The sequence below is a fragment of the Pristis pectinata genome, chromosome 11 (genome assembly GCF_009764475.1).
Source record: "Pristis pectinata isolate sPriPec2 chromosome 11, sPriPec2.1.pri, whole genome shotgun sequence".
NCBI classification, from domain to species: domain Eukaryota; kingdom Metazoa; phylum Chordata; class Chondrichthyes; order Rhinopristiformes; family Pristidae; genus Pristis; species Pristis pectinata.
In genome coordinates, this window is record NC_067415.1 from 42,751,482 (window position 1) to 42,776,165 (window position 24,684).

Consider the following 24,684-nt stretch of genomic DNA (forward strand, 5'->3'; position numbering starts at 1 on the left):
ATTAAGGCAGAGGAAGTATAATCAACTCTGAACAAGGGTAGAGGTCCCAAACAGCCTGTTCCAAGGTTCCTGCTCCTGCTGCATGCCATGAGATGCCTGGGAGAAGTGCACAACAATATTTAGGTTGGTTGTGGACTTCCTAGGGATTGATTGCCCAAGCAGTCTAGATTCACAACACAGAAAAAGATCTTAGTGATACAAGGTCACTAACAACTGTACAATAATATCCCATCAAGAGAAATGATGCCCAATGAAAAGGGGAGAGAGAAAAAAAGTTGACGCAGTACTTCAATATTTGTAAGCATTTTCAAAAAAAACTCTTGAGAAGCAGTTATACTGGAAAAGAAAGGAACCCATCTGTTTTGACTTGAGGGATTACAATCAACTGTCTGTAAAAAAAAAAGTCAGCAACACTGATGCAGATGTCTTCCCCCCCCCAAAAAAAAATTATATCATGAAGCATAGCATTTCCTTCAAGTGCTTACCCCAGATGGGCTCAGAGTGCTTGAAACAATTGGCCATAAAACATGATGAAAACTGAATAAAAATGCATCTATGCTTAAATGTAAAAAAAGTTTGTTGAAAATAATTTCAAATTTAAGTGCACAATTGAAAACATTTGTAAAGAAAGAGACAACAAGTGTGGCAAAAACACATTCATTTTGTTCAGTTTAACATAAGGTATACATTCTGTTCAAATTAGTTATACCAAACTATTCTTAATTACTAACATTCTTCATTCCATACAACAGCACCATTAGGTTCACGTGAAAAACATTTATGTATTTCTTAGATTACAGCTATTCACAGTTTGGAGATTCTTACAATGCAATCTCAAATGTACTGATCTACAAGCCTTATGCACACCTGTCAGCATTGTAGTTAAAATTTTGCCAGTTGTTCTGTACTTTTAGCTTTAGTGCCATATCAAGAACATTATTGTGCCAAAGTCGTGAATAGAAAATGGTTGGTATCATTACTCAGCCAACTAAATGTCCTGTTTCTAAAATAAAACAGTGACAGCCTGTACAATATTTCCATTTTCTGACGAGGTCCCCTAACATCAATGGTAAATTTGTCAGTAATACATTTTACTGACAAATTTCATCTCCCTCGACATACCACCTCTTAACCCAAAGTGGCATTGCATGCTCTCTTTGCTTTCAGCATTATATTAATAACTGCATGACACCACCAGCAGTAGACTGGTATACATTGTGCTATTGTTGGTTTAATGTAAGGCCTAATTATATATGAAAGGCTCAGGAAAGGGACATACCTTTTTCATTTACATGTAAAAATGTTAAAACACTAAGATTATATTCAGTTTCTGGATCAACAGTCACACTTTCATTCATTGATAATGGCGAACTGTTAAAGTCTTTTTAAAAATTGCACATTTACAGAAAGGCTCAACAAGATGAACAGTTTGCACAGGTCGTTACTGCTTTTGATAATAGTCTGACAGTAAAGAATTCTATTGTTTCTTGTGTAAATACTTGTAGACAGCAGCATTAAAATTGCTCTCAGCATTTATCCCATGTTTGGGTGGCAGTGGGCAGTGAGAGGGAAATCCAATGAATAATTTATTTTTCCCCAAAAAACAGTATAAACATGCACAATTTAAAACAAAGGATAAATAGTATGTTTAAAACAAAATTACAAAAGTACAAATCAGTTCAGCTCTAACAACAGCACTATACTCAGCCAGTTTGTACATTCCAGATGGTTCAGTTTTCATTTGTCCAGTAATGGTTTTCCTGTTACTTGCATATTGATATTAATCCACAGCAATAATTTCCAACAGACATTTCTACTTCATTAAGAAGACTGCATGAATTGAACAAAGTTTTGTTTTTATTTAGCAACTTAATCCTGTCACACCCAATTCCGCACACAATGAGGATGGAGAGAGATTTTCACCGCCATGAAATGCAATAGCAGATTAGCATGGACTGAGTTAAGAGAAAGGGTGAAAGTAAGAAAAACCATAATACCACCATCCCCTCCTGCTGCTGTTACCAAGAATTTCACAAGTCAACCTGACAAGATTTGGAGAAAGTGGTAGAAGGATAGGAACTGAAGTTTTGACTGGGGAAGGTGAAACGCCCTTGAAAGTTGGTCCTTTCTTCCACTTGACCTCAAATGTTTTACTTCTTCCCTACAAATGCTTAGTTCCTCCCTTAAAATGGGGACAATAACTTAAAAAACTACCTATAAACATTGGTTTGAGTGCTTCTTGTACCTTACTATCCAATGGAGCAAGCAACAGCAATACTAACTGCATCCAAGTAGTAGATTAATAAACTCTGTCTGAGAAGGTTGAAAACAGACTGAGAATATCCAGTAATAATAAGGTTCTGAGAAAGGTTCCATGTTAATGCTGAGAATGTTAACAGAAGTTCTTACCATTGCATTATTAAGCCATTGCACTACTTGTGGACATTTTCAAACGATTTTTTTTCCAGGAGCCATGAGAGCAGAAGGAGCAATATACTTGCAGACAGTGACAAATGAATTAGTTTATCCTAAAATGCCCTTTGGTTACTAATCTTAAAGAGGTACTCTTTAGAGGCAGATTGAAATCATCTTAGACAAATCAAAAGTCTGGCTCTTTCAAACTCATGGCATATACAGTCTGCCTCTCCAGTACCAGGTTGGATCTTTCTTTATAACTAACTGTTGTGAAAATTAAGGAGAAGATCTGTATTGCATTTTCAAATTGGGTTGTTTTATTGAATGAAATGCTTAAAATCAGCTAACTCTGTCTAGTTTTATTTCCACCATGTGACAAGGAAACTTCCTGCAAGCATCTGGAATTTATAAATAGCTTTGTGTACAAGGAAGGTTTTGTCTCACAATTTGTCATACAGCAAAATCCACATTTTAGCTGTACTGTGTGGTGGCGATGGAGGTAAATTCCCCTCAGGAAGGGAAAATTAAGGAACTATTGGCAGTTACCTTGGAGCAATTGCAAAGGTTCTCCAACCCAACACTTCCCTGTTAAGTGTTGAGTATGCCACAGAAGACATAACCTATGAGGAAAAAGGGAGAATAGTGCAGTGCTGATGTTTTCCTTTAATTTCAAATATTAGATATTGCAGTCAAACCTTTACAAATATTCTAGAACTGCTGCTGATGTTCAATAACACTTCCAGTCCATCAACCAGAGAAACAATTTAATGGTGCTAAAAGATCAAAGCTCTGCTTTCCTAACTCTTAATCTTTGGTAATATTAATATGGAAATACCACACAATTCTAAGTGTTCAAATGGTTATTAAAATTCCTAAAAGTACATTTTACAAATAATGTTACTTATGAAGGGATTTATTCCATAACTGGGCATATTCTCCTAAACTATATCACTGCATACAGTCACTATAAAAAGGGAAACAGGCTATTTAGCACAACCTGTTTGTGTATTTTCCGTTATGAGTAACAGTTCTAATCACAATTACATTCCTTTCACTCTGGCTTCATCATCCATGAATTCAATTTAATTCTGAATGTTGCCTGAACCACTATTTATGGAACTAAGTTTGCCAATGTTTTAAAGGCTGAAGTTTCTTTTCTCAGTTCCAAATCTTTTCCCTTTATTCAAGTCCCTTGGCCTTCAGTTAATGAAGAAAAATGTGGATTTTTTTTATTTCATCCCAAACTATAAATTCAAGGTGGTTTATAATTTGAGATTTTCTCACAGAATATAATGCATCATTGAAAACTTCAATAGTATCTCTGCACCATTAGTAGTATCAATCATGATAGCAATGAATACAATATGCAAATTACGTTCTTAATATTCAGGCTATGATATTTATGGAAAATATTTATTGGAACAATGTATTAAAAGGTTTCACTCCCCACCCCACCCTTTAGTGGGCAAATACCTTCCATTTGGAAGTGGACTTTGCTGTACACGTTTTCACCTATATGCTGTGGAAAAATAGTCTGGTGTTTTCTCAGCTAGTTTTAGCTCAGTCAGAAACAAGTTAAAAATCAGTCATAAATTGATCAGTTTTGTGTGTATTGTGCAATTATCAAAGCAGTGACGTAGCCTTGGACAAAGCACTGTGTATAAGAACAGTCTTATTTTAGGTGCAAATTTCAGCTCACTGCAAGGCTCAGTTTCATCAAATTATTAATTTCAATAAAAAAGCATCGTTAATTAATGCTTTCAGCTGTCAATATTCTTGGAAGAATTTAACATTTGTGGATTCAATGATTCCCACATTACTGTCCTCTGTCAAATTCTCTAGAGTTGTGCTCTATTGCAAGAGGAGTGTTTGTTTAAAAAAAAGCCTTTCTTTATTCATCATACAATACATTCTAGATACAAAATATAGTAGAAAGCTTTATGAAGATATTTCATGGTGGTTATATTATATCAAATAAATGAGATTTCAGCCAAAAGTTCTGTGGAAAGTACAACCCTATAATCAGTGGGTCCTAATGGCACCATCCTAAATCAGCCTACATTTCAGAAAATGGGGAAAAAACAAAACAAAATGGAATGTAGCTTCTGCTAGTGCCACAAGCAAAAAGAACTTCAGAATTTTTCACAGCACTGCAAGTTGTTTCAAATATAGAAAAGGTCAATGTTTGGGAATAAACCAACAACCCCAGGCTGTTATATTTCATGTAAAGTGCAAAGACATACAAAACAACTGGTGATGCTGCTACTATTTTCATAACATTGGCAGTAAATGATGCAGTGATTAGAGAGCTGTATTATTTTGCAATGTTCTCATTATTTCAATTTATTTTACTAAGAGTAAAAAGATCAGAAGCCTACTACTAATGGGCCAATACCTTAGAAAAGTAGGAGAGTTTGTAAAAAAACATGTTATGTGCTCATAAGATTGCAAAGAAAATAATTTAATTAATTTGCTGAAACAGCCCTAGTTAATTGATTTCATAACTAATGCATAACAGAGAGAACAAAAAGCAAATTTAAAAATGTTCTCAAAGTACCACAGGATAATACAATGAAATTTTAGGAACATAAAAACCTGATGGATTATGAGATGTAATATAATCAAACAAGACATTGGCAACTATTTATGGACTACACGGGGACTTGTGCAACAATTGGGATGTCATAATGTGGTTATAGGATTAAAAGGTTTATAGAAAGGGCAAATAAATATTTCAATCATTTGAAAATGTGTCCTAAACCAGGAACTGCCATGAGGTTAGCTGTGGTCCTAATTTCATAGTTTAACATAGAGATGCTTCTGTAATATTCATACCTGCAGTAGTTTTTATTTGAATTCCTGCTATGTGAGGAAAATGTACAGTTCATTGCTAGTAATTTTCCTGCTCTTTCAGTAATTGATATATTCAACTGAAAGACAGTGGTATAAAAATACTGGAGTTAATTGAAAGATGACTTAAGAATATTCTGCAGGAAAAATTTGGGTGATTAGTGTTTCCTCTATGTTTCTTTACATTCCATATGTTACAATGGGCTAATTTTTAAGCACCAGCCAACAAAATAGTAGCACAACATAGATAGGACATCAAATTTAGAAACTACACAGGTTTTAGGTCTAATGCTTCATCTGTGTTGAATAGTCAGTATCCGTAAGAACTGTGTACAAAGCTATTACTGACTATAGTGTCCTCTAGCTTGAAATGTGAATGCATAATAGGATTGAAGTTCCTTCTCCAAAAATCAATCCATAACTTGGTGTTGACTGTACTGATGTTATGCATGGAGGTTGTGATGACATCATACCACAAGAGAATAATGTGTTGCTGCCTACAGTCATGCATGTTTAAGTTCCCTTGGGCAGAAGAACATTGCATCAGTAAAAGGTGCATCCCAGCACGAGCTGTCATCTTCAGACATACCTGTATGACAGTTGGAGAAAACAATTACATATATGTGTGTATATACACATCGAAGATTTTATAAGATGTGTAGCAAAACTCACATGAATTAATATATTTGATAAATTTATCATTTTGCAACACAATCCATAGATAAAATCTTCCCCAATCACCTTCAAACAAAATGGAACATTTAGGGGCAGATCCAAACCTCACGGTTTAAACTAAAACAGGAACACAACAGCAACTGTTCAGTGAAACCATAATTGGCTCAAACAGTAATACTCGCAGAACGAGGAGATAAAAGCTAGTTGCACAAATGAAAAGCATCCTTTTGCAGGAGTGGCAAAATTTCTTAGAGCTAAAAAAAAGAGCTTAATGACAACAACATGCAGGGATTATACCAAACTGGCCATTTTCATTTATACTAACCACCTATATTTTCAATGATGGATAACTCAATAAAAACCAGTCTAGCGCTGATATATTGTGTGAAGCACGGCACCATGAAGTCATCAATAGTTAAAAGCAAATCCAAATATTGTATTTTCTATACTTCAAATTACTTATTCTAATTAACTATTAATACAAGCCTTCATTGTTTAAGCAGCAGCAAAATGGCAAATTCTGTGCATCAAGTAGCATTTGGCAGAGCTACTTCAAAGCACAAAGTTATGAAGGTCGGCTTTTTTTTAATATATATAAAAAGTTTAGATCGTATATTGTTACTTTTACCTGGGCAATCTGGAGCATAAAGGCTTTCTAATTTGTCTGTTTTTATTTAAAGTCAGTCTGCCATGCTGAAGCCCAGAAATAACCTCAAGCTTTGGTCAATAGGTAAGAAATGCAGAAGTTTCCTTCACCAACAAAATACCCTTGCAAAGCATCAGCTAGTGTTCACATTTAATTAAAGTTGCAGCAGTTCAAGTAGCTGATGGTTCTGCCTTCCCCAGGCAAAGGAGATGCTACGTTATTGACCAGTGTATGCTGCTTTGCTTCACCAATCAACTGACACGCAAGGTCAAGAAACAGTTTTTCAACATTGTCCGACTCTTTTGCTGATGTCTCCAGGTAATGCATGTTCTGAGTTTCTGAAAATTCTTCACCCCTTTCTCTGGACACTTCTCGTTTCTCTGCTAAATCAATCTTGTTGCCTGCAAAATGGGAAAGTGGTAATAATTAAGAACCTAGCCACAAGTCAAAACATCAATGCTAGTGTCAGTCTTGGCGCTGCATGAGGACTCCTGCCACTCCATCAGTAGGCCAAGAGTTCAAGAGACTGGAACACCATCTAGCTTTCATGCAGTCTCTCAGAAGAAAGATGGAACGTTATGCATCCATCTGAGAAGGCAGATGGGTTAAGTCCAATGACATTATTGAAAAAGGAACAGGGAGTTCGAGCAAAATACAATTAATTAATTGCTTGTAACATTATGTTGTATGCAAGGAATATTAGCATGTTTTTCAACATTACTGTAATGATTACACAAAAATCAGTTTCCTTTGAATGCAAGGAGGAGCTATTTAATGTACTTGATTTTTTTTTGAGGAAAACAACATGGCAAAACCATTAAGAAAATAGAAGTATAGAAATAGCTAAAGGCAATCCAGAGGAATTTTTTTTTATATATATATTCTTTTTCCTCTGGATTGCCTGAAATAAGCTTCCACAGTCTTAGGTGATGATACTGATTGGATATTACAATTGACAATTTTAAGACAATTCTCATTCTTTACGCCTGCCATTCCTCAACTTACTCCACTCCAAATGTTGCATAGATAAGATCCACATTGAGTAGATCTGAAAAGCACTTTGCCTGAAGGAACGTGACCACACCTATTTGAGGCACCTATATACTGGTTATTGCTCTCTTGTACAGGAATGCTGCTACTTGAAAGGGCTTGCATCCAGAAATGGATGAAGAAACCACAATGGTAGATGACAGAGGCCCTCTGCCTGCTATGTAAACAGATATAATCAAGTCATACATTTTAATCATTATCCTATTATCTCTAAGGACAAAGCCATTCTGCATTCGGAACAAAGGAAGATGAAGCCCGACATCAAGGCTGAAAAGTGACCCAACTTCATCCACCCATTTTCTTTTCAGACCCTTGAAACTATTGGTCAAAAATCTGAGATTTAAAATTACCATCAATTCAGCATCAACTGTTATCTGTAAAAGATTTACAAACTTCCAATTTTTGCAAGTAGCAGTAATTTCAACTTCACTCCTAAAAAGCTTAGGATTTAATTTAGGTTCATCCCATACAGCTGGATTCCCCAACCAGAAAGCATTTCCTCTGTCTACCCAAGTTTCCCTCAATATTTTGAGAAATTTGACTTTAAAAAAATCACTCAATAGTTTTTTCAAATCCAGGGAAGTCAACGATCTCTTTGTATTTTAATCCTTGGAGTCTAAAGCATTGTTTTAGTGAATCAGCACCTCGAAGTCCAACACTTTCTTCCCAAGATATGCTGCTCAGAATCAAACTCTGTATTGAAGGTGTGGTCCCTCTTAACCAAATGTTAAATTTTAATATTCTTCTGTGAATGCACTCCAGATATCACCATTCTTCAAATGGAATTCCCACTGCATCACAGTCACTCCTCACCATTAAGTACTGTGCATTGCTGTGGCACTAGCAACTTAACCCATCAGTAACTGATGCTGAAACTCTTGAAGTTTCCCCCAATACTTCTGGCCCAGTTTCTAGCAGACAAAAATTTGCAGACAACAGTTCAGCAGCCAATATCTAACCTCATCTCTCCTGATAAGAGGAAAATGGAAGAACAACCTTTATTTAAAACAAAAAGACATCAAATTAGAAACAAGTTTCTTCAATGTGATATTTTCTTCAACATGCTCCACACTGTGAAGAAGGCAAGAAATGCAAATATAATTGCTCAATTTGGCCAATATTCTGCCAGTAACAGGTTCACTATATTAATAATAAAACAGTTAACCAGAATTCCTTTGGATAATTGGAGGTACAAAAGTTCACTGGACTCAAAATGTGACTTGGAGGCTAATCAAGGGATTTTTAAATAAACATTATCCTATCTATTCTAACTTGTAATTTGAGAGTGAGAGCGCATCACATATCAAACAAATCAGTTCAAAACAGTCATGTCACATTCACTTAATTGGTCAGATACTGCGAAAGGAAAGAGACAGCTCCATGAACATCTTGGTACTCAATGGTTGAGCAAAGCGCACAAGTGCAGAAGACCAGAGCAAAAATATAACCATCTTCAGCCGGAAGTGCCAAGCAGATGACCCGTCTCAGCCTTCTCACAAAGTCCCAATTATTGCACAAGCCAATCCAATACACTTCAGAGGTTATCAAAAAACAGAGTGAACTTGATACAATGGACTCAACAACATCAATCCTGTAGTGCTGAAGACTTGCACTCCAGAATGGTCATGCCTCTAATTAACCTGTTCTAGTACAACTGCAACACTGGCAGCTGCCAAATAATGTAGACAATTATCCAGTATGTTATGTCAAAACGGGACAAACTATTCTGGCCAAATACCACCTCATTGGGCTACTTTGTCTTCAGCTGAGATATCTTCTGCAGTGCCATCAAGCAACTGAAATTAACTGGGTATAGATAGAATGGTCATGAGCTGGTTGAAGTCTGAGCTTAATAAAAACAACAAAAAAACCAGGAAAAAACACAGCAAGTCAGATAGTATACATTGAAAGAGAAACAGAAGTAATATTCAAGGTCAATTAAAGCTTCTGACGAGAGGTCATCAATTAGAAATGTCAACTATTTCTCTTCCAACAGATGCTGTCGGAACCTGCTGAGTATTTCCAATGTCTTCCACTTTCATTTAAGATTTCCAACACCTGCAGTTTTGTTTTTCCAAAAGCTAGACATTCCAATGAAAATGAGTCACACTTTACTCCTTCCGTCACCTGCAAGATACAAGTTAGGAGTATAATGGAACATTCTCCACTTGATGACTGCAGTTCCAACAACACTCAAACAGTTTGAGACCACCGAGGACAAAGCCATCCAGTTGATGCACACTCCTCGTACCACTAAGTATTCACTTCCTCTTCCAACATGACACTTTAGCTAGTGTACCAGCTACAAGACTTATAGCTGCAACCTCCAAAATCCACAACATACCGCTTGGACTGAATACCTCCACCTTGAAGCTGTACTCCAAGTCACACACCCTCCTGGCTTGGAAATATAATCACTGTATCTTCATCATCACTGGGACAAAAATCTTAAAACATCTTCCTAATTGCGGGAGTTCCATCATAACCTAGACTGCAGCAATTCAACAAGTCAGTTCACCACCACATTTAAAAGTCATTACAGTTAGGCACTAAATTGCAGCCTTGACAGCAACACTTACATCTGGTTTAAAAAATAATAATAATAATAATAATGACTACTTATGTATAGACCAAAACTTAATTTCAAAGAGTATGGAATACATGTTTGAAAAAGGGAGAATAAAACATTTTTGGGGGGGGGGGGGGGCTGCAGATTTTCAGCAGCATTGACTGAATGATATTGCAGTTGCCAAAGAAACCAATAAATCTATGAACAGAGCTGTGCGTAGGACAATGTCTTTTGTGGGATCTCTCGGTTGGGTCAGGTCAGTGCTGTACCACTTGATTTAAGACATACACTAGAAATATAGACCAGCTTTTATTTTCAATTCCCAATTCAGAAATAGCACCTAGAAACAGAACCAGAATCCATCCAAGAAGGGTTTTTGAAGCAGAATGTAGAGTGTATGACTAGGGAGAGTCATTATCTTACAGAATGAGGATAGGCAGGTGATAGGGGTGCCTGTGAAGGAGCCCTTTGGGAACAGTAACCATAGTTCAGAAAGTTCCAAAGTTGTCATGGAAAAAGAAAGTAGTGGCCTAAACTGGGGGAAGGCAGATTTCAATAATGTAAGACAGGACCTGGTGGAAGTAGATTGGGAGCAGCTGCACAGGGGAAAACAACATCTGAGAAGTGGAAGGTGGGTAGGCTAGACTCAAATGTTGGGTTGTATGGGATCCAAGGAGAGCTAGCTAACTGGATTCATAATTGGCTCAATGGTAGGATGCAGAGGGTGATGGTGGAAGGTTGGGATAAGGTTAGGGTTAGTCTACTGCAGTACACTCATCAATACACTTTGTTACCTCCTCAAAAATTCACTCAGATTGGTCACAAGATCTACCCTTAACAAAGCCATGCTGGCTATCTCTGATTAGTCCCCACCTTTCCAAGTGATCATTAATCCTATCCCTCAGAATTTTTTTCCAATAACCCTACTACTGATGCAAGACACACAGGTCTGTAGTTGCCAAGATTTTGCCTGCTGCTCTTATAGAAAAGGACAACCACTTTTGCCATCCTCCAGTCATCTGGTACCTTGTGGCCAGCAATGATGTAAAAATCTCAACCAGAGCCGGAGCAGTCTCTTCGTCTCCTATTAGCAACCTAGTAGATACAATTAGAACATTTAAAAGGCACTTGGACAGTTACTTGGATGGGAGCGACATGGAGGGGTGTGGGCCTAATGCGGGCAAATGAACTTAGAATAAAATGGGCATCACTGTCAGCATGGACAAGGTGGGCCAAGGGGCCCATTTCTGTGCTGTATGATTCAATGATTCTGTGACCACAAACAGTATGATAGTAGCCTTAAATCCTCAGGCAGAACACGTTTAAGTGATTGCAACACTAAACGTACAAAACAGTACTTTGTGGTGGTCATTTCAACATTTCATAAGTCTCACAATCTAGTCAACTGGCCTAATCTATTTTGTATTATATGCAGGAATTATTTTTGAAAGCAACCATAACTTTTATAATTTGTACTTTTTAATTCATGCTTATAAGACTCTTTCTGATTATGTGGCAATAACTTAAAGCACTTCCTAATGGCACTGCATACTAAAATTAATAAACAGAAATTCAAGGGCAATGCACTTGCAGTTTTCTAATATACACAACTGGAGGACAGAGGTCTCTACCAGTCATTATTTGTGTTTTCTGCTTCTAAACTAATGAATACATTAAAGAAATTTGCCTGCACCCCCCCCCCCCACCACATTCCATTGCCTACCTCCATAACACCAAGGCCCAGAATAACTTTGAGACTCCACTCCTCCCTGGGTCTCGCTCAGCCAGAGGTCACGAGCTATTCAGTGGCCCAGATAGTTACAGCAGAGCCAAGATCACATTCAGAACAGGTCAGATTTAAAAGAGACCCAAGGGGTAGCTTCTTTATGCAGAGAGTGGTGAGTGCCTGGAATGAGCTGCCAGAGGAAGTGGTCAAGGTGGGTACAATTGCAGCATTTAAGAGGCATTTGGATAGGTACATGGAGGAGAGGGGCTTGGAGGGTTATGGGCTGAACGCAGGCAACTGGGACCTGCAGGGAGAATGCTGTGGTCAGCATGGACCAGTTGGGTCGAAGGGCCTGTTTCTGTGCTGTATTACTCTATGACTCTAAATCAGGGTACAAAGTAAGAGGGATAATGATTAGGCCCAGTAAAAAATGGCTGCCTAGGAAGCCTGCCTGCATCAGATGCACTGTCAGTGGATTTGGATTATGATGGTTTTAAAAGTTAAATATCAGCATGGTTTCAGAATTTGTTTTAGTTGCAAAAAGATAGATCATGGGCACCTTGCCTATTAATGGTAATTATATATAAACCATTAAATTGTGTTATTACTGGTCATGATGAGAATCTAAACTTTACCAGCATTTCTGTCAGTGTGTGGCTAGAGCCAGGTTTGAGGTCCAGACCAACAAGGATCAGGAATGTGGGTGGGTTTGCAGCTGGAGCCAGGATTCAAATTGCTCCCTTTAAACTCACCAGTTCACTGGGAAATTATACTACTGTGTAATAGGTTTAAAAAAAATAAAAGTGTGTTTGGGTATTAATGACAACATCATCCTGGAAAATCTGCCACTTTCAAGTCCCAAGGGCAACTGATTATTGGAGTTTTACTCAACCATTTGAAAAAACACTTGTTTTAACGACACCATCAATACTCGAGAGTCACCAATGACCAGAAACAGAACTGGAGAGCTATATCACAGGACAAGAAGAGCAGGACAGTTACGATAAAGCACAATCTGTGGGTATCGCCTGGCAATTCAAAAGCCTCTCTACCATCTGAAAAGTTCACATTATTAATGTGATCAAATATCAATGTACATAAGAGCATATTAAGTAGGAGTGGGAATAGATTATTTGACTCTGCTTTCATCAACACCTTATTCAAGAACTCTTCCTTACAGTCCAAATATTTGCCAATCCCACCCTTGAATATGCTCAATGAAAGCTCACAAACCTCTGGAGTAGGGAATTCTGAAGATTTGCAACACAGCCTTAAGAAATTTCTCTGCATTTCAGTTCTAAATTGCTGACTGCTTTTCCAAAGACCATGCCTTTGTTTCAGATCCTCTGTTTGGAGGAAGCTGCCTCATTTGGTCTACCCTGCCATGACCTCTCAGAATCTCGTATCCCACAACAAAATCAACTTTCATTCTTTTGGACTCTACCCTACTTAACCTTAACCTATGCACTTTGATTCAATGTTCACCTCCCACACCAGCATACGATGGGGACAGAATGCATAATATTCAAGTTGCACCTCAGCAATTCACTTCAACAATGACTTTCTCGCCTGAGATTTCCAACACCAACACCACAAACAATTTTGTGAGAATCCAATATGTACATTGCTGTATCGGATATACATCACTGAGTTGTGGAATTCCCTACACAAGATCAAACATCATGAGTTTTTGGAAAAAATGTTTCAACACCTAAAGAGGTAATAAAAGCAGCTTTGCCCACACTGCAAGAACAGAAACAAGGCTCAATTTTTACCTCATTAAAAGATAGTGTTTCAAGCAATACTTTCTACTTACCAACCAAAACAGTGGTAACTTTATTGCTAGCATACTGCTCAATCTCCCTCAGCCATTCAGGAAGGCAACGGAAAGATTCTTCACAGGTGATATCATAGGTCAATATTAAGGCATTTGCGCTGCGATAATAGCTCTGTGTGATGGATCGAAACCTTTCTTGTCCAGCAGTATCCCAAATCTGGAGCTGAGGTACAGAAAACAAGAGGTCAATGAGCTTTACTGCACAATGTCATGAAAAATTTAGGTGTCATTATATTCTAACCCATGCAATACGATAAAGGGTTTGCATAAGCTAATCATTTTATACCCCCAACAGATTATTATATCCTACCAGATTTGGCTCTCAAACCAGTTTTGCTGTTCAAAACAGGAAGCTAATCCAATCTAGTTTCCTATTGGGTGGCAAATACAACAACAGTCCCACTTACTCCTCTATTTTCAGACCATATCAAGTCATTTTACTTGAAAGCAGTTTTCTTCTTGTCCACTTTCTACCATCCTTACAACCAAACCCAGGGATACATGTTGTGACCAATAAAGATTCCCAATTTAATTCCCCACCACTGAGAGTTAACAGGCCTACACCAGCACTGCTCCACAAGCATATACCTTGGCAGGATGGCAATACTGAATCTATATTTAACAATTTCACACACCACATGCTTGAATACACCAGCACAAGGATTTCTTTCAAAAGTAAAAGCATATGGATGTACACAATTAATATAAACAGTTGCTCAGCTTTTGAAACATTTGCCAGGTACAAAAAAAAAATCACTTTCTCAACCAGTGCCAAAAGATTTCAAATCAAGGCCCAACCTACATGTGTTGTAACAAGTTGTAATTACACAGTGCCTTCAGGATTTAAAAACAAACATCCAAGCCAATTCAGAGAGGCATAATCAGACAAAAATGGATAAGGTATTAAGATGGTCAAAGGCAAGTTAAGGATGAGAAGGTAATTAAGGTTAAAAAGGAATTTCAGAGTATAGAAGCAGGGAAGCCACGAGAGTTAGAGAAACAGAATGCTCATGGTGGGCAATGATACAAAGGGAAAGGTAAGGTTCTGTTGAGATTGAATCACCGGTATAATAATTGAGAGGTTTCGTGAGACCAAGTGCTACCGCAGGCCAGGAGGGGTGAACAGGACTTTTGTGCAGAAAACACAAAATGAGCAACAGAGTTTGGGATAAGTGGTGTCAATTTGCTTAAAAATCTAGTATTTTAAAACTCAGGATTTTGTCAAAATAATTAATGTAATCTCTACCAGAAAAATGTCTTGATGGGCCTTGAATATCTTCAATTCTTTGTAACACCTGGTCCAAACCCAAATGAGTGCTAGCAAGTTTTAACTTCTACAGATCACGACAAAAATCAACACAAGCTTTCTTCATACAATTGCATCAGAATATCATGCAAGCCAAATTCTCTCTTTCCTAGTTTTGTACGTTACTATCCAAGTAGGTTTCTTACCAACAGGAATGCAGGATAATTGTCCCTTTGCACCAGAACACGCTGTCTAAATTTGCTATTCATTTATTCTGCTTTGAATTAATCATTCTCATAGCTATCTGGTACTTTAAAATTCCTTGCACATTTTGCTCAGAATTTGTTTTACTGTGCTCATTTAATTTTTGTCGAGGCCAGGCATTGTGCTCACAGTTGGGAATACATGTGGAGAAGGGTGGGGGTGGTGGTCAAAGAAAAGATGAGGAAAAATGCCAGAGTCCAAACATAAAATGCTGCTTTGCAGGAAGAAACAAGAATAGCTGAACAAAAACATGTTCATTCCCCTTGTATGGCCCCAACACCCATGATGCACATTAAAAACTTGAACAGAAAAAAAAAAGCTTAAGCAATCTACTATTTAATTCTATGTATTAATAAAATCCAATAAGACTGCTTAGTTTGACTGCCAGATACTCCACAATGAAAAGTTTAAGCTCTTCACTCATAATACTAGAGTTTACTTATAAACAAAAAAATCACTAATAGTTATGTCTGTAATGAAAACCATCAGCATCTGGCAACAGAAGGTAGTCTGATGCCAAATACAAGAACCAGGGCTATAGATATTGCTTAACATGAAAAAGATAGTATTGACATGTAAAAGATATATTCAGAACCCACATATTATGTTCACCATCTATGCTCAAAAATTGAAGTTAATTTGATGAGAATAACCATATTGAAGATCAGCCAATTGACCTTATTCTAAGGTAGTGAAGGATTTCAATCTGACTGGTAGGCTGCGTGTTTCAAGTCCCCAAGGAGTCGCCCATTTAATTCACTTCACAGAGCACTTCAGTTCTACTTGCCTAGTTCTTTTTGTACTACTTTCATCTTTCTAAATTTACTTCCAATAGTGCATAAAACCATGCACGTCAAAGTTGTGCACAAAAGCAAATTCTGCAATGCAATCTCCCACCATGGTGGGAATTCTGAAGGGGTGATTCTCAATCAGAACCAATGCCTCAATGTGCTGGGACACCTTTGATAAAATTTGATACGAGTGGCAGATGGATGATCCAGTGACTAACAGGACATAGTTCCATTAGAAATGGGCACCCAGGACATGGGTACACAGAAGAGATACCTTGAAGATGGAAGATATTGGGACCATCGTGAAGATCTCAAGCTTTTCTCCAGTGATCGACTCCCTGACAGCAGCTCAGAAAGGAACGTATATGCTTTAACTTACACTGGAACAAGCCTTCAATCTCCAGGTAAAACCTGCTCCTGGATTCAAAAATTCCCAAGCCCATGCCCCTGCTAAAATATTGCAGCAGCAACGTCAATCATGCATTGCACAACAAATGACATCACTGCTACGTGCCTTGGGGCCTCCATGCACAAGCTTATCGTAAGCACAAAAGACCATGTGACAATTTATCAAAAAGTGGAATATGCATGCATGGAGAACATTTTAAGCTATTAGTTCTCAGCTACAAAATTATCACACAACGTGAAAGCACAGTGCTGCACAGTAGGATTTCTAGCCCAGTAGCTCTCATCAACATATCCAAGTCACAATTTCAGAAGGGTATTTTTCATGCAATTCCCTAAACTGCTCTCTGAGACTGCCACATTTATAAACCGCTATGTACTATAGACCCGTGCCTATTAGAAAGTAGATTAAGATTGCACAAATGCATTCCACACAAGATCCTTGTTGGCAGGAGACAGGCAAAACTTCACCCAATACTATTTTGTATATATATCTCTTGAGACCAAGATATAAAAACATGAGGCAGGATTACTTTAACCCATCAGTCAGTGGTCACCTGGAATGTCAAATAGATAGCAATGATTTAGAACAAATGCAAAAGAAAAACAGAATTGGAGTAGGCTTTGTAAGTTTTAAAATGAGTCCTAAATTAAGTGATAAAGTCCTTCTGTGTCATTTTATTTGGTTTGCTTTCAGATTATCAAAAGAATGTAATCTATGAAATGGAACATTCCGTTCTTTGAAGCAGTAATACCACAGTCTTATGATCAGCATGTTTACAAAAAAGTACCACAAGTCGCAAACAACATTTTATGTGACTTGAATAGTGCTGCATTCTCTCTCCTAACTCACTTTTCAACCATTGATACAGATGAATACACCATCTTCCACCAGTCCCCAACTATATGGAACTTCTCCTTTTACCCATTAAGCAACTCAAATAATGGGTTAGTATTTCCCATTAAAAGAGCCTTGAGGAAAAATAGTTGTGGGAAAGGAAACAACCTATATTAGGAGTACATTCAAAAAACTCTTTGGAAGCACTGGATTTATGGACTAGGCTTAAGACCACAAGATATGGGAGCAGAATGAGGCTATTCAGCCCATTGAGTCTGCTCCACCATTCAATCATGGCTGATTTTTTTCCCCCCTAACCCTTTCACTGTAACCCTTAACCTCCTTACTAATTAAGAACCTTTCAATTGTGGCCTCCACAGCCCTCTGTGGCAACGAATTTCACAGATTAACCACATTCTGGCTAAAGAAATTCCTCCTCACTTTAGTTTTAAAGGGATGGTTCTTTATTCTGAGGCTGTGCCCTTGGATCCTAGACTCTACCACCAATGGAAACAACCTCTCCAGATCCACTCTATACAGACCTTTCAGTATTTGGTAGGTTTCATTAAAATCCTCCCTACCCAACCCCCCCCCCCCCCCCCACTGCCCCCCAATCCTTCTGAACTCCATCGAGTACAGGCCCAGAGCCATCAAACACTCCTCATATGTTGAGCCTTTCATTCCTGGGATCAATTGCAGACAGCATTAGGAAGAAAATACTATCTCGTTGATTGATCAAATGAGGATGGCACAGAGAGGTATTGAACAGCTGTGTCCTGAATATCACCTGGTTCATTCCCAATTGGTATTCAAACTGATGGGTCTCACCAATTCTTGTTTCTAAGTACTAAAGTAAATTCCTTGTTTTACCAATATAGACTTGAAATTGATATTGTTTCATTTGAGACCTGTCAGACATGTCAGAGAGGCCAGAAATTGATCAGAGGATGACAATAATGGTACATTAGAAGTACATAGAGGAGTTCACACATAGATGATAAATGAGGGGACCAAGCTCTACAGCACAGAAGGGAAATCAAAACAGATTATGTGGCGAATTGGGTCAGATACAAGACAAGAGACTACAGCAGCCAGTAACATTCAAGGTGGCAATTAAATTGAAAGCACTAGCCTGGCATGGGCTCAGTCATATAATTTGCAATTGGTGACTGACCAGGGATTATTTGAACCGGTGGGTTAATGTTATTCTGCATTTTAACATTTGAAGGTGTAGCAATCTTGTCCACCCATTTTGGTAGAAAGAGTAGAAAAGCATATTTAAATAGTCTGAGACTACTGAACATTGGCATCAATGCATCTCTGAGCATCATTGTAAAAGAAACCCAGAAGACTGGCAACGGAGACACAAGAGACTGAAGATGCTGGAATCTAGAGCAACAAAATCTGCTAGAAGTCAGCAGGTTGACCCGTTATGTCGAAATTCCTTTCATCCCACAAGTGCTGCTCGACCCACTGAGTTTTTCCAGCAGATGCTTGTTGCTCCAGAAGGTTAGGATGCATCTACAGTAAGCAATTAGGAAAGCAAATAAATGTTGGCTTTTATTGCAAGGAAGGTGGAAGACAAAAAGTCAACGTTTTGCTAAAACTATGCAGGACTGATGGAGCAGAAGTAGGCCACTCTACTTGTCCTATCTGATTGGAACCTTAATGACGTATTCTTGCTGTCTTCAGTAATTTTTTTTAAAATCACATTGCTTATCCAAAGCATTGAGTCTTCAAAGACTCTGGTTCCACCTCCTTTTGTGGATGAGAGCTCCAAAGACACTCAACTTCAAAAATGTTGCCTTGTTTTAAATCAATGACTTTATTTTTAAACTGTGACACTTACTTCTAGATTATCTCACAAGAAACATCCTTTCTACATCCACCCCATCAAGACCCCACAGGATCTTACATTTCAAGTCGCTTCTCACTTTTCTAAACTCAAGCAGACACAAGTTTAGCCTCTACAACCTTTCCATTTCAGATATTAATCTATAAACCTTCACTCATCTGTTTTCAACATGTTTCCATCCTTCTTTAAATGAGGAGACTAACATCATACAAAGTGCTCCAGGTGTGGCCTCACCAATACACCATATAATTGAAGCATATGCTAGCCTACACTTCCTCATTTTCCATCTTCCCTTTTTGAATAAAAAGGGATTATGTTGCTTCCTCTACCACCCCCCCCCCCCCAACCAATGAATTGAAAACTTCCCTGAATCAGGGAATTTCAGAAAATTAAAACTAATTTGTTAAATATCTAACAAGCCACTTCTTTAAAGAAGCTAGGAAAAAAGAACATAAAGATTCAAACACTCGTCAGCCCACAGCTACAACAACTTGTTCAGTACTGTGTCCCTGGTGATTGTAACTGCATCTTGTCTGTCACTGTACCTTGACTGTTCACTTACCTAATTTACCAGTTCACTTGGCTCAGTCTGCTTTCATACCCTCCTAACTACCGCAATTTAACTTTGAAATAATCATCTTGATCCCATTTTTCTCTCCCTCAAACTGAAATGGAAATTCAATACGGCTGTGGCTTCTCCCACTTTAAGTAATCCCCACACCCACCCCCAACCATGCCTCTTTTCTTCCCTTTCCTAGCCTCTTTTTTTCTACCCCCTTTTTTCCTCCTTGCCTTTGACCCATCACCCTGTGGATCTGCTCTCCCCTCCTCCCCTGCACCTGCCTATCACTATGTCTTACCTGCATCTACCTATCACCACCATGTGCCCACCCCACCTCCCCTCTTTAGTCCACCTATCACGGCTCTGCTTTTCCCTCCTAGATATTGGGCTTCCCCTTTTCCTATCTTCAGTCCCGAAGAAGGGTCCTGGCCCAAAATGTTGACTGCCCGCTTTACTTCACAGATGCTGCCTGGCCTGCTGAGTTCCTCCAGCATCAGTGTTTTTCATGTAAATTCAGTATTATGATCACCACTTCTTGGGGGCAGCTTCTCCACAAGGTTATTAATTAAACCTATCTTACTGCGAAATTCCAAGTCTGGTATAACATATAACGGCTGGCTCCAGAAAGTGCTGTTCCAAGAAACAATCTGGAAACCACTATGAAGTCTTAATCTAGGTTACCTTTGCTTCTTGACTTTGCTGATCTACATGTAGATAATCCCCATCCTTATCACCATCCTTCTGACAAGCTCCCTTAATGCACTGCTCTACCCTGAGATTACAGTTAGGAAGCCTACGCACCACTTCCACAAGTGACTTCTCAGCTTTGCTATTTCTCATTTCTACCCAAGGAAACGGCATCAAACCTTGTTCATGCGTAATATTTAAGTAGATAAGGCCTTTGGTCTCCGGAGTCAAGAGTGAAAGGTGCTCTTACTGAAAGAGACAAGAATCCAGAGGGGGCATGATAGGATAAATGCTGAGACGTTGCCTTTGGTAGGGTTATCTAGAACCAGTAGGCAGTTTCAAGATAAAAGGGATTACCTAATTAACAGACGAGAAAAAAAATTCCTTCACTCAGAATTGAGGATCTTTGAAATTCTCTACCCTAGAGAGCAGTGGAGGCTGAAAGTATATTCAAGGTATAGACTTTTGGGTGGATTAAGGACTAGATTAAATAAACTATGATCTCACTGAATTGCACAGCAGTCGAGAGACCATATTGTGTACTCCTGCTTCTAGCTTTTAAGATGTTGAGTTGTAACGAACCTCCCTCAGATATCTTCTCCTTTCTCCCAAGGGAGCAAGTAGTTTAATTTCCCATAAATGAGATACACTTAATATGCAGTGTGTAAAACCTGCATTCATCAGTTAGATTAATTGCTTTAGCACAATGCTACCATTAAAATTTTCTAATCAGTGGATTTTTTAAAAAACTTTCAATGTAATTAACAAGTTGAACACTGCTGCATTGTGAAATAAATATTAGTTATCAACTCAATTTTCATTTTGTGGCTAACCAATAAGATACTCCATATTTTAATGGGACTTTCGTTACAAACTAATTTCAGAATTGTCTTGTAGATAAGGTAATCAAAGTTTATTAAAACCAATCCTTCTTGTGTACCTCCAAATTATCAACACTTATACTTTGAAAGAAACTTTGGATATAAAATTGTGTCATGAGCCACAAGTTTTAACCCTGATCACAGTCAACTTTCCATGTTTATCTTACTTTTGCCCTCTTCTAAACACAATGTTTGAGATCAACTCAGTGAAAAGACAAGGTGAAAACTGAACTGGCTGAATACAATGGAACTATGAAACTAATCACTTTTTGTTCAATACATACAGCTGCTGAAGTGCTATGATATTCCAATATTAGATCTGAGCATTACCTAACTAGAGAAATCAAAGGAAAACAGTCCTGTAATGTTGCATTACCATCAAGTCTTGGTAATACTATTATTTTTTATTTGTACAATATCTGAATTACATGGCAGCACAAATTTTAAGACAAAAAGTTGTTTTGTTTTTTTTCCCACAATTTCCCTTTGAATGACCAGTTAGGAAACTTTGAAATACAAATAGTTTATTCATCAAAATCATCAGTTTGCTGTTCAATATAAAGCAAATGATTACACAAAATATGCTCATTGCTACATTGTCAGGCACTGTTAACACAAGGAACCATGAAGGTAAAAATAGCTGAAGCACCAAATACTTTGTGAGCATGACATGGTCAGCAAGTTATTGTCTAAAGATACCATAGAGCATTTGCAGGAACACTCACTGCAACAATTAACTGAAAACAGACTCCGGCTATAATTTTCATTCTGCAGTATCCCACAAATTTTCAAGCAGTTTAGGAATGAAGAGTTGTATCCATCTCCCAATGTGGAATCCATGGAAGCAAAAGTAGTTTTTCTACATCTGCTCAAAATTAAACTCCAGTGTTTTTATCTTACATAAAGTGCACAAACTTCCTCATCAGGGGTTTTATTGCCAGGACCATATCAGCCAATTAATTGGAGGCAAGGCAGGGCATGTTATATACACTTAATGGTCAACTGCACAGCATGGCAGCACAGTAGCGTAGCAGTTAGCGTGACACTATTACAGCGCCAGCGATAGGGGTTCGATTCCCGTCACTGTCTGCAAGGAGTTTGTACGTTCTCCCGTGTCTGCGTAGGTTTCCTCCGGGTGCTCTGGTTTCCTCCCACATTCCAAAGACGTACGGGTAGGTTAATTTGGGTTTAAAAAATGGGCGGCGCAGACTCGTTGGGCCGGAAGGACCTGTTACCACGGCGTAAAATAAAATTAAAAAAAAGAAATTCTCCCCAGCAATCAGTCTATTTAAAGAGCAGAGGAAACAAACTACAACATTTCCTCAGTAAAACTGGGATAATTTTACAAAATGTAGTTAGCAATGGATTGTTACATAGAAATAACATGCTTTAAATTAATCTTGGTCATTTAACAGCTCTTCAGTCACTAAAGTTGATTGACTGCACAATAATCTTTATTCTCATGGGCTGTAAAATTGGTCACCATATGCAACCTTTCCTCTTTGATCCAATTGATTTCACATCACCACGTTAACGCCACAGTATCTCATTTTCCTTTCCTCCCAGAGATTTCTCATTTTGGCTGCCATGTACCTAAATGAGCTTTCTGAACTGTTTCTGTCACATTGACTCTTCAAAAATAATTTCTCCTCAGGCTTGTAGTTAAAATTGAATGATTTCTGTGTCTTCCTGGTATTAAAGATTTTATTTTCTATCCTCAGATTCCCTGTCCCCTAAAATCCCTGCAGTCTGCTTGCTCCTGCAGTCAGCCAGAGACCATGTCCACAACCTTCCCACCCTGGTTATTTTCCCCCATCTATCATCTGCCTTCTCCTCTATGGTTGCTTAGATGTTTGTATAACATCTGGAACTCAGTGGAGAAACAAGAGGCTACAAATGCTGAAATCCAGAGCAACAAACAATCTACCAGAGGAGCTCAGTGGGTGGCATCTCCACATGGTGTCTGGAATTTTGATATTTTGTCACTTGGAAATAAAGATGTGTCCAAGAATAACTGAAAAAAAAAGTAGTTCTGCCATTTCTTCTCCATTTCCTAGTACATTAGGAATCATCCCATTTATGACTCAAGTTGCATAAAAGGTACACCGATATCTTTATTATTACTTTCTTTCCTATAATCCTACAAAACTGACCAAACACAAATTGGCCCACCGAAAAGTGACAGTGAAGCCCAGGAGAATTAGTATTGATACAGGGACAAATGTCTCCCAACACTGCAACTAACATCCCAAAAAAACACCTCACAGATCCATCAGTCTCAAACTTGCCAATGGGAATACAGGCTGCCATTGATGCCAGACTGCATGAAGAAATAAAAAACAGCCACCTCTCATCACTGAAAAACCAAACTGATCCCTATACGAGTGCAAAATGGAAACATGATTAGTGAACCACAGCTAAACTGACAGTCAAGATGAAAGTTTCCTGGTTGGTTCCCAAACATCCATCAGGGCCTAAAAATCTGCACCTCTAATGTCACAAAACCAAACATCCATCAATTTGACGAACCAGTTATCTTAATTAACTGCTCAACCTGTTCCTCATATTTGTACTATCAATCATTTAGAAAGAGTCCAGGTGCTCATTTCCTGGGTCTCTGATAAGATCTCAAAATACATTATTTCAGCTTTTAATTCTGCTTAATATTTAAACATTTCAACCTCATCGTAGTGAATTTAAATATTCTTTGAAACACAATGTACATCAGTGGTAAATGTAGTTATATCTGCTAATGAACTAAATTCAAATAGTTACACAACTTACGCAATACTACCATAAAATACTATTCAAATCTTAGGTTTTTGATTTGTCAAATTTGTCACAAAGAGCAAGGGGTCTGAACATTTAATAGTATCATACCTTCACTTTTTCTCCATTTATATCAATAGTTTTAATCATAAAATCAACTCCAATTGTGGCTCCTTGGCCTGGCGGAAACAAACCCTGTAACAACAGAAGATTTTCAGTGCATACATATTCATTAACTTTGTATTCATCTTGATAAGTGCAATTCTGAAATAACCACACAAAACAGATACGGGGGTCAAATCAAGATACCTTTGTCTAAAGGGGGGGGGGGATGGCAGGGAGACACTGGATGTAAAGTATAACTTTGGAGAACCTGCAGTCATGTAATAGGCCATTAATTCCAGAAATAAAAACATTTCTATAAACAAAACTAAACATCCATTTCCATCAGGAACACAGAACCAGAAATTTAGAAGTAATATTATATTATTTCCTTAAGTTACTGGGGACATTTACTTGCCTAATTTTAAATAGTTTAATACCCATATCAAATCAATGATAAAAAAGTTTATATAATCATGCTTTGTTTCTCTATGATAATAACCAGCAACAGAAATT

General features: G+C 38.0%; 1 protein-coding gene across 1 annotated transcript in view; it reads right to left on the reverse strand.

Moving 5' to 3' along the window:
- Nucleotides 1-641: 641 nt before the first annotated feature.
- rab30 (RAB30, member RAS oncogene family) overlaps nucleotides 642-24,684 on the reverse strand; it is a 49,296-nt gene continuing 25,253 nt past the window's right edge. Inside the window, exons 3-5 of the mRNA XM_052026346.1 lie at nucleotides 24,178-24,261; nucleotides 13,748-13,931; nucleotides 642-6,987 (exon numbers count right to left, since the gene is read on the reverse strand). Of these exons, the coding sequence (XP_051882306.1) occupies nucleotides 6,737-6,987; nucleotides 13,748-13,931; nucleotides 24,178-24,261 (519 nt within the window). The 3' untranslated portion in view covers nucleotides 642-6,736. The remainder of the gene's footprint in view (nucleotides 6,988-13,747; nucleotides 13,932-24,177; nucleotides 24,262-24,684) is intronic.